General features: G+C 36.2%; 2 protein-coding genes across 14 annotated transcripts in view; one reads left to right on the top strand and one right to left on the bottom strand.

Moving 5' to 3' along the window:
* Positions 1-17761, bottom strand: part of ANAPC10 (anaphase promoting complex subunit 10) — a 694704-nt gene that overhangs the window by 166951 nt on the left and 509992 nt on the right. For 9 of the 12 annotated variants that reach the window (XM_074229216.1, XM_074229212.1, XM_074229220.1 and 6 more), the window contains exons 2-3: positions 624-730; positions 97-222 (exon numbers count right to left, since the gene is read on the bottom strand). In XM_074229216.1, the coding sequence (XP_074085317.1) occupies positions 97-211 (115 nt within the window). In that variant the 5' untranslated portion in view covers positions 212-222; positions 624-730. Of the gene's footprint in view, positions 1-96; positions 223-623; positions 731-9713; positions 9813-17761 lie in introns of those variants that run through there. The other 3 variants (XM_074229213.1, XM_074229214.1, XM_074229215.1) reach the window with 3 other exon arrangements.
* Positions 9903-17761, top strand: part of ABCE1 (ATP binding cassette subfamily E member 1) — a 29607-nt gene continuing 21748 nt past the window's right edge. Inside the window, exons 1-3 of one of the 2 annotated variants that reach the window (XM_074229207.1) lie at positions 9903-10035; positions 15191-15363; positions 16250-16335. In XM_074229207.1, coding sequence (XP_074085308.1) covers positions 15261-15363; positions 16250-16335 — 189 coding nt within the window. In that variant the 5' untranslated portion in view covers positions 9903-10035; positions 15191-15260. Of the gene's footprint in view, positions 10036-15187; positions 15364-16249; positions 16336-17761 lie in introns of both variants that reach the window. The other variant, XM_074229206.1, reaches the window with a different exon arrangement.

Raw genomic sequence — 17761 nt, 5'->3', positions numbered from 1 at the left:
ATGTCAATCTCATTGATGATATAAGAAAATTTAAATTCAGTATAAAAAGAAAAGGAACTATAACTGTTGCAAAACAAAGTATTATTTTTTGTTTACCTGGTTTACAAGATGAGAGTGACCAAACAGCTTGTGAACCTATTTCTCGTACTGTCCCAGTCCTTTCCAACTGTTTAGGGTCAGCCCCAGGTGGTGTCTTGTTTGGTGTGGTCATTTTTCACTATTCTAAAAAGAAAGAATATAGACATTACCAGGAGACCTAAAAGTCTTTTCAGGTTTAATAAAGAAGAAAAAGTTAGAGTCTTTACTTATTTCTTTCCCCTATTAGTTTATAGGAAACTGTCAAGAAACAGAATATATATAGTTCTAGTCACTAAACATGTTTGCAGCTTTGCTCAAGTCATTTCATTTTCCCTAGTATCAGTCTACTTTTCTCTGAAATTAAGGTCTTTGACTAAATAACTTCTAATTTATCACCAGTGTAAACTTGTCAAAACGTCTATGATTCTTCCAATTTCTTTCTTTACCTGAAAAATAAAAGAGTTGGTTTCCTGACTGTCCATCCCAGCTTTAAAAATTTACCACATGCTGAGCGAAGGGAGCAGAATCAAGAAAACATTGTATACCTTAACAGCAATGTTGTGAGTTGATCAACCAGGATGGAAGCAGCTCCTCTCAGTAGTTCAGACAACTAGAACAACCCTGGGAGACTGGCTATGGTCAATGCTCTCTACTATCCAGCGGAATCAAAACAAAACAAAACAAAAACTCCTTCAGGATCTGAATGAACACTACATTCATTTTTTAAAAAATTTTCTTATGTATTTCTTTCCCATCTCATGGTATTCTTTTTTCCCCCTTAAACTATTTAATTTCTCATACCAAAAATGACTAATCTGAAAATGTGTTAAACACAAGTTTCAATGTACAACATTCATCTGACTGTTCGACACTGAGGGGAGGGGGGTGGGAAGGGAATATGGAAGAAAATTATGTGACTTAAAAATATACATATGCATGTGGATGAATGTTGAAAACCTTCCTAACCATGTAATTGGAAAAATAAAATAAAATATCAATAAATAACTTAACATAAACATTTCATATTAACCCTCTATTTCTCAAATATAGTTAACAGTGTCTTACTCCAAAAGTAAAAAAAAAAACCCTTGGAAATTCCATCTCAGCATTTTTAAAAATAATTGTTATAACCTGAAACTATATTCAAATAGCAGATGAAATAATAAAGAAAATATGAATACATATTTCTAAGTATATTACGATACTTTTACAAAAAACTGATCACATACTGAGGATATAGGCATCATAAAAGATGAAAAGTCGATAATAATAATGCATATCTTTTATAGACCCAAAAGTAAAAAAAAAAAAGGAAATAAGAACAAATCATATAAACCTAAGTGTACACTAAATTATGATATCATGAAATGTGTAGCTTGGAAAAGGAGATAGTCCAGTCATGTAACCTGTAACTTAAATGAGAGTGAACATATCAACAATCTGAATGTTACTTCAATGATATGGGAGAAAAAAAGACCTCTCAAAATTCTCCAAATTAAGAATTTTACCTAAAACCATTGTTTCCAGCTATGCCTATAAGCTAAAATACTAAGAAAAGAGGTAACAATCTGATGAAATATTACAGTAGGAAATGTTAATCCCTAATCATCTCCTCCACACTCTGGAAGGTCTATAAAAACTAGACCGATTTAGGCCTGTGCTCTAAAATTCTCTAGTTGCAGCTGCAGTCTCTGCCAGCGTACCCCTTGCCCTTTTCAGCACATTACCATTCTGTAGCATGCCAAAAAGCCCAGATACAGGTCTTAGAAGGATATAGAAGCTCAAGTGAAAGGGGGTGAAAATTAAATGTTCAGTCAGCATGGAAGTAGGCAGGGATTAGTTAGTTCTAGTTCTAGCCCTGTGGGAACTGCCACCAGGAGAATGCAATTAGAGTGATTTCAGAAGAAAGAAAATGCAGTCTAAGACCCTAAGAATAAGCAAACAAATCAACTGAGAAGATACTAACACAAAGGAATATAATCTCCAGGAATATCTAAATCAGTCAAAAAGATCTATGAATATGAAAAACTAAGTAACATGAATCTAATAAGGAAGAAAGTTCTGTGGATTACCCAGAGTATGAAACTACAAAAGGTTGTTCCTGAATGATTCAAGAAGAACTGATAATTGTGAAAGCATAAATTATGGTTTGTTCAACAGAAATAATTAACAGAAAATAAAAACTTAAATATCCAATGGCAAAACTCTCCAAAGAAACAAAAGAAAGAACAAATCATTGGGAATACAAAGTCACAGAAGTGAAGAACAATCTAGAAAAAAAGAAAAGTAAAAAAGCAACAAATGTTAAAAATAAGACCTCTATATAGTAAAAGAAATTTCTCTCAAAGACAACTGATGCATCATAGGACTGACAAAAGAAACACAAATCAATATAAATCTAAACAGTATAATGCAAGAAACAATAAAAGATAAACTGTTCAGATCTCGGAGATTCTGAAAATAAAGTGTCAATTAAAAGAATATCCATATCACTCCAGAAAATGGGTGGGGGTAGGAATATAATGGGGGAAAAAAACATAGATACAAAGTAGCTAAATTTAAAGATGTCAATGGAAAACAATAAATTCTGCAAGGGACCCACAGGAACTTTCAAACTTTTTAAACATAAAGGAAAGGAAATTTGAAAAACACAAGGCTATTCTGGACCCACCAGAAATATCAAAGAGAAATAGAAAGCGTTCCAAAGAGCAAAAGAATTCAACACAAAATGACATACCCTGGAAACCCAAGCTTAATCATCAAAAAAGATAGACATTCAATAAAAGACTATTTTATTCAATAAATTTTTTTTTTCTTAATAAAACAAATAAAAATAGAAAAAAAAAAGACATGGATTATTACAGGCATACTGCAGGAGTCTCTGTAGGTTCAGTTCCAGACCACCATACAAGAAAATTAATACTGCAATAAATTGAGTCACATGAATTTTTTGGTTTCTCAGGACATTTAAAGTTAGACTATACTGAGTCTAAATGTGCAATGGTATTATGTTTAAATAAAGTATGTATCTTAATTTAGAAATATTTTATCGCTAACAAATACTAACCATCATTTAAGACTTCAGCAAGTTAAAATCTTTTTTCAATGGTTGAGGATCTTGACTCATTTTAGATGGTTACTGACTGATCAGGAGGGTGGTGGCTATAACAATTTCTTAAAAGGAGAGGACAGGGGTGGCTAGGTGGTGCAGTGGAAAAAGCAGGGCCCTGGAGTCAGGAGTACCTGGGTTCAAATCCAGTCTCAAACACTTAATAATTACCTAGCTGTGTGGCCTTGGGCAAGACACTTAACCCCATTTGCCTTGCAAAAACCTTAAAAAAAAAAAAAGGAGAGGACAGGGGTGGATAAAGCACTGGGCCTTGGAGTCAGGAGTACCTGGGTTCAAATCCGGTCTCAGACACTTAATAATTACCTAGCTGTGTGGCCTTGGGCAAGCCACTTAACCCCATTTACCTTGCAAAAAACCTAAAAAAATAAAAAAAAAAATTTAAATTAAAAAAAAGGAGAAGACAATTAAATTTGGTGCATCAATTAACTCTTCTCTTCACCAGAACACTTAGGACCACTGTGCAGTTGTTAACTGACCTAATTTCAATATTAGTATGGACTAGGGAAAGAGAGATCCTAAAGGTCAGTACTAAACCAGTCAGACAACATTTACCACTTCTGGATTAAGTTCACAGTCCTATCATTCCTGAATCATTCCTGAGGACCAGAGAGACAGACAAATATAGGAGTGAAGAGAAAAGGAAAAAAAAAATATGATGGAACAATTAAAAAGGACCACAAAAGAATGAGTTTTTTATATTTTAATATTAAGAGGTGATTCATGTTCTTATTGTCATGAGTTATGAAAGAAGTCTAATTACACAGGAGTAGCGGGACATTTTTTCCCTTTATTCCTAAAAGAAAGGAAAATGGGGAAGGGAGGAAAGGTGGGGAAATTATCTCATACAATTGGAATATGCAAGTAGAAAATTAAATAAACATGGAGGAATACACATACAAAGTGGGATACAGACATGTATTTTATTAAATATGGAAACCATACCAAAAGAAGAAGGTGACAACTTAGGTGATGCAAGACAGTGCACTGGGCCGGGAATCAGTTCAAATCCAACCTCAGAAACTTAATAACTGTGTGACGCTGGGCAAGTTACCTAAGTCTGCTTGCCAGGAGTCAGGAAGACCTTTGTTCAAATCCAGCCTCAAACACTTATTAACATAAACATGGCCAATATGAGATTTGATTTCTTTGGACTATCAAGATTTGCTGTAAACATTCTATTTTTTTTCTTTAATAAGGAAGAAAGTATTGGGAGAAGGAGAATATGGATTTTCATTCATCAAAAAAGGGGATTTTTCTTTTTATGAGTTAAGTACGCATGAAAATTTAATAAGAATCAAGAGAAAAGTAACAGACTTCCAAAAATTCACTGAAGAAAATAACTTTAAAAATTAGAATTGGACAAGTAGAAACTAATTCTTCCACAAAACATCTAGAAACAAAGTCAAAAACATGAATTAAAAAAAATAAGAAGAAAATGTGTACTACCTTATTGGAAACACAACTGACTAGAATATAGACTGAGAAAAGATAATTTTAGAATTATTGGACTACCTGAAATGCAGGATCAAAAATGGAGACTATATATCATATTTCAAGAAATTATAGGAAAACTTCCCAGACTGAATTAGAGGTCAAAGTAAAAATTGAAAAGAATCTACAAATCACCTCTTGCAAGGGATTCCAAAATGAAAATTTGCAGAATTATTATAGATACATTCCAAAACCCTAGGGTTAAGGAGAAATTACTGAAAACAATCATAAAGAAATCATTTAAATACTTTGGAGAAAAGTCATGATCAAGTAAGACTTAGTAGCTACCACTCTAAAGGAGTGAAGAGCTTGGAATGATATTCTGGAAGGCAAAGAAATTAGAATTACAACCAAAAATAATTTACTCAGCAAAATTCAGAGCAATCTTGCTGAGGAAAAAAAAATGAACACTTAGTAAAATAAAAGATTTCCAGACATTCTTGATGAAAAGACCAGAGTTGAACAGAAAAATTGACATTCAAAGAAGATTCAAAAGAAGCATAACAGTTAAAACATAAATGAGAAATCATGTTAAAACTATTTACAATTCCATAGGGGAAGATGATATATGAATCTCCTAAGAAGTTTATCATTAGAAATTATCATATTGGAAGGAGTCTCCCTAGACAGAAGGCATGGATGTGAATCTATTATTTTGTGGGATGTAACCAAATAAGTATTTAGGAGAATCTTTATATTTCTTACATCAACAGAAGAGAGAAACAGCAGATCATTGAACTGGGTGTGCAATTTAGAAAATAAAAACCTAGGAAAAAGAACAAATTAAATCCCCTAGTACAAAATTGGAAATCCTGAAAATCAAGGGAGAAAATAATAAATAATAATAATAAAACAAAGTTTAAAAAACTGAAAATAAACTAGGAAATGGTTTTAGAGAGAAAATGTTTTTTTAATCATTGGTCAATTTAATTTTTCCTAAAAAAACCAAGAAAACCAAATTACCAAATTCAAAAGTGAAAAAGGTGAATGCTCCACCAACAAAAATGAAATTAAAGCAAACACGAGGAGCTATTTTGACAATTATATGGCAATAATACTGACAATCTAAATAAAATATATGAATATTACAAAATGTAACTTGACCATTTTAACAGAAGAGAAAGTAGAATATAACCTATATTAGAAAAACCTTATATTAAAAAAAAAGCAAACAAGTCATAAAGAAGTTAGGAAAAAAAATCTAATGACTAGATAGAATTACAAGGAAATTCAATCAAATTCCATGAATTAAAACTATATATCATTCAATATTATCCAAACTTTTTTTAAAAAATAAAGGAGTCCTATAAAATTTTTTCTCTGATACAAATATAGTTTGGATACCTAAAATAGGGAGATCAAAAACACAGAAATAAGATTATGGACCAATAACGAATATTGATAGAAAAATTTTAAAAACCCTAGTAAACAAATTAGAGCAATATATCCCAAAAATCACACACTATAACCAACTGAAATTTATACCAGGACTGTAGGACTGTGCAAAATAGAAAACTATCAGAATAACTAACAATAAATGACAACAAAAATCATATAATCAAACCAATGGATACAGAAAAATTTTTTGACAAAATACAATACCCATTCCTGTTTTAAAAAAAAAGACTAGAAAAAAAGAATTTCTCTTTAAATTATATCCATGGCTAGATGGTACAGTGGATAGAGCACCAGCCCTGGAATCAGGAGAACCTGGGTTCAAATCCGGTCTCAGACACTTAATACTTACCTAGCTGTATGGCCTTGGGCAAGCCACTTAATCCCATTGCCTTGCAAAAAAAAAAAAAAACCCTAAAAAATAAATTATATCCAGCATTTATTTAAAATCCAGATCAAACATATTTATAATGAAGATCAAACTAAAAGCCCTTCCAATTAGATCAGAAGTGAAGCAAGGATGGCTATTACCAATGTTATTATCAATCATGCTAGATGTGTTAGCTACAGCACTAAGAATAGGTAACAAGAAAACAAGAAAACAAAGTATCATTTTTTACAGATAACATAATGGTTTACTTAGAGAAACTTAGTTGATTAACTAAAAACTAGAAACAATGAACAACTTTTGTAATGTGTGAAAAATCAGCAGTTCTGTATGTTACTTAAAAAAAAAACCCCAGCAGGAATAGATATTTTAAATATTTCCAAACAATATAAAATACTTGAGAAACATAGAAATTTAGGGTAACATGGAAAAAAATTACTAGCCAAGATACACTCAGGAACTATTAATACGTAATTATAAAACATTCTTCACTCAAATAATTCTAACTATTCATTGTTTCTTAGATAGACAACCCAATATAATAAAAATGACAAAAAACTAAAAAGCAGTCTTTTAGAAACTAGGCAAAGACCAACATTTCATACCACATACTAAAATAAGCTCAACATAGATACATTTAGACAAAAATAGATGATATAAGTCAATTGGAGGAAAACAAAAAAAAAACTTTTACATCTATGAATATGGGAAGGTTCATGACAAAACAAGATAGAGAGGATCATGGGAGGTAAAATTGATTATATGGGTTGCATTAAATTAATAATTTTGGCACACACAAAAAAAATCAACAGTCAAAATTAGTAGCATGAGCAAAATCATTATGAATAAACAATATCTTGGAGAGGGATTCAGAGCTCCCTGCTTCTTCCAAATTCCTGATTTTTAAAAAATCAGTCTTATGAAAAGCATAATAATGAAATTGAATTTATATGCAGATCCCACCCAACCTTACAAGGAATTTAATCTATGATGGGGAAACCCATTGTTTTCTACTCAAGCTTGTGGAGACATTTTCTTTTGTCTAGATAGTCCTAGGTTATCAGTGATCTGAATAGACTTAATTTCTCTGTCCAAGGGTCATTCTCATCCCCTCACTGACCAATCATTCTGTTGAAGGGTATATAAACTGTGAGTCCACTGCCATGATTGTTTCTAGTCTAAATGAGACAGCCAAATGACAATCCTTGTATTAATAGCCTGCTGGCCTTATTAATTAAAATGATTAAATTACCCAGAAATTGTGTCTCTCAAAATTTTTTAAATATCACAGACCTTTGCAGCAAATTTATATGAATAATGATAGAGGGTCAGGAATTTGAACAGGCAGTTTTCAAAGAAGAAATCTAGGTTATCTATGGTCCTAGGGGAAAAAAAAACACTCCAAATCATGAACAACTGAAGAAAAGCAAACTGAAGAATACAAAACCCTCAGACTGGTTAAATTGACAGATGAAAATGACAGGTGTTGAAAGGAGGGGGAAGCAAGCACGTTAAGAGTCCTCTGGGGGGCACAGTGGATAGAGCACCAGCCCTGGAGTCAGGAGTACCTGAGTTCTCCAAACACTTAATAATTACCCAGCTCTGTGGCCTTGGGCAAGCCACTTCACCCTGTTTGCCTTAAAAAAAAACTTAGGAAAAAAAAGAGTTTTCTGGGTAGATCAAGGGATTTGGCTGGTTATTTTGCAGAGCAATTTGGAATTATGCCCAAGATGTTACAAAAATCTCCATAGACAAAGGACTGCCACAATTGGGCCCAAGAGATCAAGAAAAGATGAGGGGCACTTATGTGTAGAGGTATTTATGGCAGCTAATTTTGCAATAACAGAGAACCAGAATCTAGGAGTGGGTGCATCAATTGGAGAATGTTTATGAATATGATAAAAACATCTCTCTACTGTGGGAAGCGACACTGGGAATGATTTCAGGAAAATTTCAGAAGGCCATATGAACTGATAGAGTTAAATGAGCAGTACCAAAGACAAACTACTTTATTTTTATTTATTTATTTGTCTGTCTGTTCGTTTATTCATGCATTCATTCACTCATTTGTTTAGCAAAGCAAACGGGGTGAAGTGGCTTGCCCAAGGCCACACAGCTGGGTAATTATTAAGTGTGTGGATCTGAACTCAGGTCCTCCTGACATCCCCCCCCAGGGCCTGTGCTCTGTCCACTGTGCCACCTAGCAGCCCTGACAAACTACTTTAGAAAACTTAACTCTGATCAATGACAGGAACAGCTACAATTCCTTAAGAAGATGATAAAAATGCCACTCACTCTCAGTTATAAGCCACAGATATGGGGGCAGCTAGATGGATAGAGCACTGGTTCTGGAGTCAGGTGGACCTGACCTAGCTGTGTGACCTTGGGCAAGTCATTTAACTTCAATGCCTTGCCAAAAAAAAACCAAAAACGAAAAAAAATCAGAGTCCAGATCCAGAATGAGACATAATTTTCACAGAATCAATGTGGATATCTGTTTTGTTTGATTGTGGATATTTTACAGAGATTTTTTTTTAAGGATACCGGGAAAATAAACGTTTAAATTAAAAAAAAATAAAAGATAAAAAAAATCAACTCTTTACTTCATACTGACTCTAAACACAAAATTTGAGGAAAGAAGTCAGGTTGACAGATAAGAGTTCAAACAAAAAAAAAAATCCGGTGTGTTAAAATCATTTTATCATAAATTTAAAATAGGAAAAAAAAAGAAAAGATGAATCTAAACTAGGTCAGAGTTTGCTGGCTTGCCTCCGAGGGCCGCACCGCCGGACTCAATTAAAATGCAGCTGGGAAGTGTTTAAGGAGTAACAGTGTCATGTGGGTGGGCAGTTTGGCGGGTCCGCTTCTGGCGGGGCTGGCCAGGGCCAGCGGCGGGGGCAGCGCCAGGGCCAGGGCCAGCGCCTCCCTGGCGCGCGGCTCGGGCTCTACCCCCGCTCACGCCGCAGCTGCTCCCGGGGCTCCGAGGCAATTTTTCCCGATTGCCGGCAGGGATTACACCAAAGAGAACGGGCTCGGGCGGAGCAGCAGTCACCCCGCGGTCCCGTTCGGGACCCGGAGGCGGCGTCGGCGGCCCCCGAGCACGCGCCCCAGCGGAGGGCCACACGCGGGTCCGGCTCCGCGCCCAGCCGCGCTCTCGGGGGGGACGTCACGGCCCCGCCGGAGGAGGCCGAGGCACACGGAGGCGGAAGCGCCCGGCCGCCCCACACTTACGGTTCTGCGGGCCGGAGCCTGGCCAGCCGGCGCTCCGGGGCAGCGGAGCCCGAGCGCCTCGTCCGCTCTCTCCGGACCTCCGCGCGCTCCCAACAGCCCCGGCGGCGCACGCCGATGACGTCAGCCGCCACTCTTGCTTCCCCCCCCCCCGCCCCGGCTCCTCTGCGCGCGCGCACTCCCGTCTCTCCGGTGAGCGCGAGGCGGCGGCTGGGCACCGCCATTTTGGCCGGCGGCCGCAGGAACACGTTGTGCGGCCCGCGGCCGGATCCTAGGTCGTCCGCCGCCGCCCTCCCCGCTTCCCGGGGCGGTCGTTTTCCTCCAGGTAAGCCGGGCCGCGGCTGCACCCGGAGCCGAGCGGAGACGGGGACGAGGAGCCCTCCCGGGAGGGTCCGGGGCTAGGCCGGGGAGGGTCGCGGCGGCGCCGCCGGAACCGCCGGGGCTCGAGCTCGGGGCTCCGGCCGCGCGGGGGGCCCGCAGGACCCCCGTCCCCCCGGGGCCAGGTGGGGGGGAGCGGCCCCGGGCCCTCCGGGAGGCCGCCGCCCCTCCCCCAGCCGGCGCGGCGCTCGGATCCGGAGGCCGGGACGCTGCTGCGCCGACTCTCCAGTAATTCTGCTCTTTGAGGGCGCTCGGCCCCCGCTCGGACGCGGCTTTTTACCCGCCGGCCCCTGCCTGCCCCCCGGGCCCGGGGGGAGCCGCGGGACGGGGAGTCCCAGGAGGCCAGGTCCTGCCCGAGCCGCCCGGGGCGGTGGAAGGAGGACTGGACGGTGACAGCTGCCCGGCCCCGCGGGCATGGCGTGCCAGGCGCCCTCCGGGCCCCCGAACAAAGCGGGCCGATCGTGTGAAGCAGTTGGCCCCAGTGTGGAAGGGAGGAGTCAGAGATGACACCCAGCCCTGGAGCCTCAGTGACTCCAACTTATCTTTTATCCTCCAGGACCATCATTTTTCTCCCCTGCCTATTTTAAAGTAAAGCCCGAGTTTTAATTCACATTCCCCTGCCAGGTTTGGACTCATCCCTCCCATTTGCAGAAGCCCCTTTTCAAATTAAGGGAGATTTTGTGTGTGTCTGTGTGTGTACAGGCTGTATTAAGCTTTTGAATTACATCGCTTGAAATCTGTTGACTAGGCTTTGTTGTTTTTAAAAATTATTACCTATGGGCCGTATTGACAGCTGGGCAGTCACAATCATGGCTTTTTGATTGTAGCCACTTACCCAGTAGAACATGTGTGTATAGAGATAATCACCACTTTCTAACAACCAAGCCCTCAGATGTTAGTCATTATCTTGAGTTTTCATTTGGACTGAAAAAACTCCTCCCTCACCAACCCCAAAATTAAAAAAAAATGATTTTTTTTTAAAAAGAACAGAATTTAAAAATTACCAAGAAATTAATGGGAAAGACATTAATTAAAAATATTTTTCTATTTATTAAAATTCAGTAAACGTTTATTAAACCCATGCTCTGTGCATCTCCCATGACAGCCTAGTTTAATGGACAGAGTGTGGGTCATGGCATGCAGAATCTTGCAACTAACTACATGACATAGTCACTTTTATATTGTGACTAGGCAACTCTCTTAACTTATTTAATGCCTACTGTATGCTAGGTACAAAGGATACAAAGACAAATGAAACCCTGCTCTCAAGACATTTAGATTCTACTGGAGTTTACTTTGCAACTCTGTCACTTACAGCATGGACAGTCTGTATCAGCAGAGGGAATCCTTTCCTCACTAGCAGCTAAATCTGTGAAATCACACATCTGGGCCCTTCCTTTTAAAGCCCTACTCAACTGCCCCCAAAATGGACATGGCATTATAAATATCTAAAGTTGGCTTTTTGAACTTATTGTAGACTATTCTCAACTTGTTATGTTTTTATGGGAGCAATGGCTAGCTATGAATAGAGATGTGAGAGTTCTCATATGATACTATTAAATATTTATTGAATGCTGTCAGAGTACTAATTGCTGTGATGAATCAGTTTTGTTTCATTTTCCATAATTTGATGACCAAACTGGATTTAGAATGAGAAAGACTTGGTTTGAATCTAGGCTCTGATTCTTTTGATCACTCTGACTTTGGACAAATCACTTCCCCTCTCTGACCCTCAGTTTCTTCATCTCTTAATATGGGGATAATAATATTAACCTTCCCTACTGACTGAAGAGTTGAAAATTAACAAATGAGGTGCGGTGAAAAAGACTGATGAATTTGGCACCAAGTCCTGGGCTCAGATCTCACTTTTGTCCCTACCTGTGTGTCATGGGAGCAAGTCACTTAACATTGCTCCTCTCTGAGAGCATCTTTTAACATATATGAAGGTGTTGGACTAGATGTCTTTTGAAGTTCCTTCTCTCTCTCTTAAGCTGTGATCGTAAATTTTATGATAGAACTTAAGTAAAAGCATTTTGCAAAACGAAGCCAATATAAAATATAATTGTCAGTAGTTATTAAAGAGAATTTTTTTAAGCAAAATAATTTTTTTTTCTGCCCTTGTTAGTATTTAGAACATATTTGCATCAGCTTCTACTTGTCTGCATTTTTATGTTGGCAGTGGAGTGATATGAGGATTTTGTATTTCCCTTCTACTCTGCTTGCTTTATCAAATATAGTTTGGATCTATTTCTTTTTTGTTTTTTGGAATCAGTTGCCTACATCACGTAAATTTTATGATAGAACTTAAGTAAAAGCATTTTGCAAAACGAAGCCAATATAAAATATAATTGTCAGTAGTTATTATTTAAGAGAATTTTTTTAAGCAAAATAATTTTTTTCCACCCTTGTTAGTATTTAGAACATATTTGCATCAGCTTCTACTTGTCTGCATTTTTATGTTGGCAGTGGAGTGATATGAGGATTTTGTATTTCCCTTCTACTCTGCTTGCTTTATCAAATATAGTTTGGATCTATTTCTTTTTTGTTTTTTGGAGTCAGTTGCCTACATCACACCTCCCTGTTTCATACAAAAAAGCCCTTTACAGTTGACTCTAGCCTGTCTTCATAGGTTGAATATACTTTACTTCCTAGATTTTCATTCTCATTTCCAACCAAGCTGGTGTTTGCTATGCCCGTTATGCTATATTGCATCTCCAGTTTACAAACTTTGCAGATCTGTACCCCATACCTGGAATGCCTTCATTTTACTCCTCCGCCTCTTTGAGGTAAACCCCTAGTTTAATTCACATTCAAATCCCAGGTTTTTATTCATCCCTGTATTTGCAGAAGACCCTTTTCAGATTAAGGGAGCATTTTTTTGTATATATCCTGTATTAATTTATCTGTGAATGTGCTGAATCTGCCAAGTAAAATAGTAAACTCCTAGAAATCAGGAACTGGTCTCATGTATTTATTGTCCCAAACATCTTGAACAGATCCTGGCATGGATTTGGCATTTTATTTATGTGTGTCCATTGATGGACTATTACATATGCATCTTTTCTCCAAGAAAGAGCAAATTTTGATCATGAAAGGCTTAGAAACACATGAACACAACTAAATTGTCATATCTATGGAAATAATACAGATCTGTAAAATTTGTTTCCCCAGATGCTGCCACATTTTACTATTTCAGTATGTAAATAATTTTTTTTAGTTTTAGTTTTTTTTTTTTGGCAAGGCAATGGGGTTAAGTGGCTTGCCCAAGGCCACACAGCTAGGTAATATAAATAATTTTCTAGTCATCTATGCTGCTGCTTATATTTCTCACCACCTCCAATTCTATTTCTGCACTTAAACATCCAAATCATTACATAGCTTGAAATTTTTATTTTGAAATGTTTTATTAGCCTAAATACTAATAGAGGTCAGATGGTCAGGTAGTTTCAAAATATTACCATTTCATGAGAAATGAATCATTTAGCACACATTTCTGATTTATACTGCTTTTTGTAGGTTTATATGCAATAGAATTTGAAGGGAAGACATATCAATCAAGCATCATCAGTTTTATAGATTAAGCTTAGTAAATAATTACATTGATGTAAAATAACACTTAGAAATACTCTTGTTAGAATTTTAATTTTTGTGATTATATTATTCTCTGAATATCTTCCAACCCTTTATATTTTATGTCATAGAAAATAAAAAATTCGTTGAAGAGAATGCCTTTAGTATTTATAAGGCTTGAGCAAGTTGTTTACTGCAACATGGTTACCAGCAACTTAAGGGAAGTTAAAGTGACCACAGTATTAGACTTTGCTAGTATTTATTTAACACTCTTAAACTATTATGTGCCAGCCATGGTGCCTTGTGCTGGGAGGCAGAGTTCAAAAACCAGCTAATGTCATATTCTAATGGGGGAAGACAATACAAAAATAACTGTGGTCATATAAGCCATATCTAGAGTAAATGGAAAGTAATCTTGGAGAAGAGGTACCAACAATGGGGGCAACAGAAAAAAGATCTCTTTTGGGCTGAGTCTGGAAGCCAGGAAGACATGGAGAAGGAAGTAGGGGTACCTATTGAGAAGGTTCAAAACTAGGAAATGGACTTAGGTGTGAGGAATAGCAAGTAAGCTAGCATAGCTTTGGCCTAGAGGGGAGAAAATCAAATGATTGGAAAGGTAGTTGGGCTGGTTGCAAAGGGCCAAAGAGGATTTTATATTTTGTCTTCAGTTAAGAGGACTGTGTATAACTTGGTCAGACATGCACTTTAGGAAAATCACTTTGACAACTGAGTTATAATGCTTAGTGCAGATTGATTTGCCAAGTAATTTGTAGCAAGATTTCTGGTAATTTTCATCAGTTTTATATATTATTTAAACTTGGTAAAGAATTTACCAAGATAAATTAACCTAGGGAGGACTAGAAACAGGGAGACCAATCAGAAGGTTATCAAGACTTGAGAATTGTGGGTCTGAATCAGATGTGACTTTATAAATGCAGATAATGGGATATATAGGAATGATATTGTGAAGATAGAAATGACCAGACTTGATAAAATAAATTAGAGTACAGATATGTTGATAACACCAGAGTTGGAACTTGACTAAGAGTCTGGTGATGTCATTGACAGTAATCAGAAAGTTGGGAAGAAGAGAGGATCTTGAAAGGAAGATAATGAATTCTTTTTTAGACATGCTGAATTTCAAATGCTTATGGACAATTTAAGGTATGGAAAAGATTATTAGTAAAGATGAAGTGGGGAGGGTCAAGAAAAAGACAAAGGAAAAGTCTTAATTATAGAACTTGAGCTCAAGAGATGTGATTAACATTCAACACTTCAAACATCATTAATGCAAGTGCTTCATAATATGTCCATTGTAGATAATGATATAGAAAATTCATTTGAGTTATTTATTCCCCTTTTTTAATTGTTTCATACCATATTTTTCGTTATTGAACCTATTACCTATTCATATTTTTGACATGACAGAATTTCATAGAAAATATGAATATTTGATGTTAACATTTTGACACATAAGCAGTTTGCTATAATTTATTTTAATCAGTATTTTTTTTCCTATTTTAATCAAGAAGACCTGGGTTCCTGCTTCTCTTGCTTACAAAATCATCTTTCTTGCTATATTGTAAGCGTGCATTGAGGAATATGGCAGACAAATTAACAAGAATTGCTATTGTCAATCATGACAAATGTAAGCCAAAGAAATGCCGACAGGAGTGCAAAAAGAGTTGTCCAGTAGTACGAATGGGTAAGTTATCCTGGGAAGTGTTAAACAAATTAATTTGGCTTAATAAATTTGGGGAAATTTTTAATGCGGGATTGTTCTAACAGCTTTATTCATATATATATATATGAGAATGGTCTGAGTATAGTTTTCCTTAACAGATTAGGTTAGAGTACATTAGTAGGGAGTGATTGGGTAGATAAGTTGAATAACCTACCTAATAGGTTATTAGGAAGATCCTTACTAGTTTTATTTTTTCCAAGGCAGATTTACAATAGAATTTAACAGTCTTAAGTACAGACATTGAATACACTAGGTTAGGTATTAGAAATACAAAGGAGGAAAAATTACATAGTCCTTGGCTATGGAAAGCTTACAGTTTAATAGAAAGGTAAACCATATGAGTTGGATTAGATCACTAAAGTTCCTTTCAATTCTAAGATTCTGTGATGTGCTCATAAATGACTCATATACAGACTAATTAGGAAACAGAAGAAAACAGGGAAGAAACAGGAAAATTGGGAGATTGAAAATGTTATCACTTTGAAGTAGAGTAGAATAAGGAAAGATTTAATCAAGAATGTTAATTGAGATAGATCTCAAGGATTTCATCTGGTAGAGTTGTAGTAGAAATCTAAACAGAAGCAGGGAAGGATCAGATAAAATAGGAAAACAATTAGACTAATTTGACTAACACAAAGTTCTCAAAGCAAAATATTATAACAAAAAAATGCTAGCAATATGTATTGGAAGTCTGACTGAGGTAAGTTAAAATATCAATGTCTGAACTTCTCAACACCCTGTTCTGCTCCAAATTATAACAGCTAAATTAGTGCTATATTCTCATGATCATAATAAGTAATCATAGTTATACTTGTTAAAGTATTTTGTACTTTGTTTCTTTTACCAGGAAAACTATGCATAGAGGTCACACCACAGAGCAAAATAGCATGGATTTCTGAAACACTTTGCATTGGTTGTGGTATTTGTATTAAGGTAAATTATTTTCCCTATGCTCTTATTATAATGGCAACTTAATGCTCAAAAATAAATACAAGCTTGTGAATATCACTTTTTAAGAGGTAGAATAAACAGGATGATAGAAAAATTTAGTAGTGCAGTTTTCCTTCATTATATAATACATAATAATAATAAATGAAATATATTCATTATAGATTTCCTTATGTATACACACATGTGTACATGCATATCAACAAAAACAGTTCTGTTGTAAACCTTTATTGATTTGTATATATGGTCTCAATTTTATTAATCTTCAAGTGTGGAGAAAAGGAATCCCTTTCCTTTGGGATCACTAAAGAATTTATGGACTTATTCCAGTGTTGGGTTAATTGTAAATTTACATTGAATTATAAAAGTTTGAAGTCCTGGTTTTTCTTTTTTAAGTGCAAAATGTTTAGAGCAGCCTTCTCCCTGGAATTAATGATCCAGACTGTTCAATCAGTTTTTCATTTACTTATGAATATTACAGAAATTTTACTTGAATATTACATAATTTTTTTCTCCAAGAGTGATAGTCCATAAAAATACTAGAAATAATACATAAAGCTTTAATATTGTTTCTATTTGGAATTTTATCTGTTTTTTAAATGACAGCAGCCATTATCTGATAATCCAAATTAACTACATTCTTCATTTTACTTTGTCTTAAATATACTTTGACAATGTCATAAAATACTTGAAAACTGCTGATTTTCAAAAACCTCTGCAGAAACAGTTTATGAAATTGAGAACTTGACTTTGTATAGTGTGATTTTAAAACCTTAGGTATGTATTTGTGAAAGTCTCTATCAGTGCAGTCATTTTTTTCATGTAAATTCCCTGACTCCAAAATGACTGTAATACTCTTTGTTTCCTCACACAAACAGTATGTTTGATGATGGTAAACTTTTAACAAACAATATTTTCACGTTTTTATCCTTATTGTGTTTGAAAATGATTTAAATTTATAACCTTTCATCATTTAAATTACAGTATTCTTGATATTGGGGCAAAAGAAAATGAAAGTGAGAATTCTTGAAATTTAAATACTCCTCTTTAGGGCACATTAGAAGAAAGAGGGAAAGAAGAAAGGGGGAAGATGGGGGGAAAATAAGCATTTTGAAGCATTTTGTAAACCCTAATCTTATCTGAATTGAATAAATGAAAGTTTAACATACTCAAAGAGATTAGTTTAGAATGGGGACAGAGAAAGAGGGATGGAGTGAGAGTGGAAATAGAAAGGGAGGAGTCTCAAGCAAAACTTAAGAGGAATGTTTATAAAGAGGACATTAAAAGGAGAAAGAATGCAGTGCATCTGGACTCAAGTTAAGAAAGGCCAAAGAACTGTAATCAGTTCATTCCTTTTACCTTTTCCTCACCTTTTTCTTCAATAAGGGTTTGGGGCCATGGGGACCAAAGA

The sequence above is a fragment of the Macrotis lagotis genome, chromosome 3 (genome assembly GCF_037893015.1).
Source record: "Macrotis lagotis isolate mMagLag1 chromosome 3, bilby.v1.9.chrom.fasta, whole genome shotgun sequence".
Classification (NCBI taxonomy): Eukaryota; Metazoa; Chordata; class Mammalia; order Peramelemorphia; family Peramelidae; genus Macrotis; species Macrotis lagotis.
The sequence above is the reverse complement of the archived record's forward strand: the minus strand, read 5'-3'. Positions and strand labels throughout refer to the sequence as shown.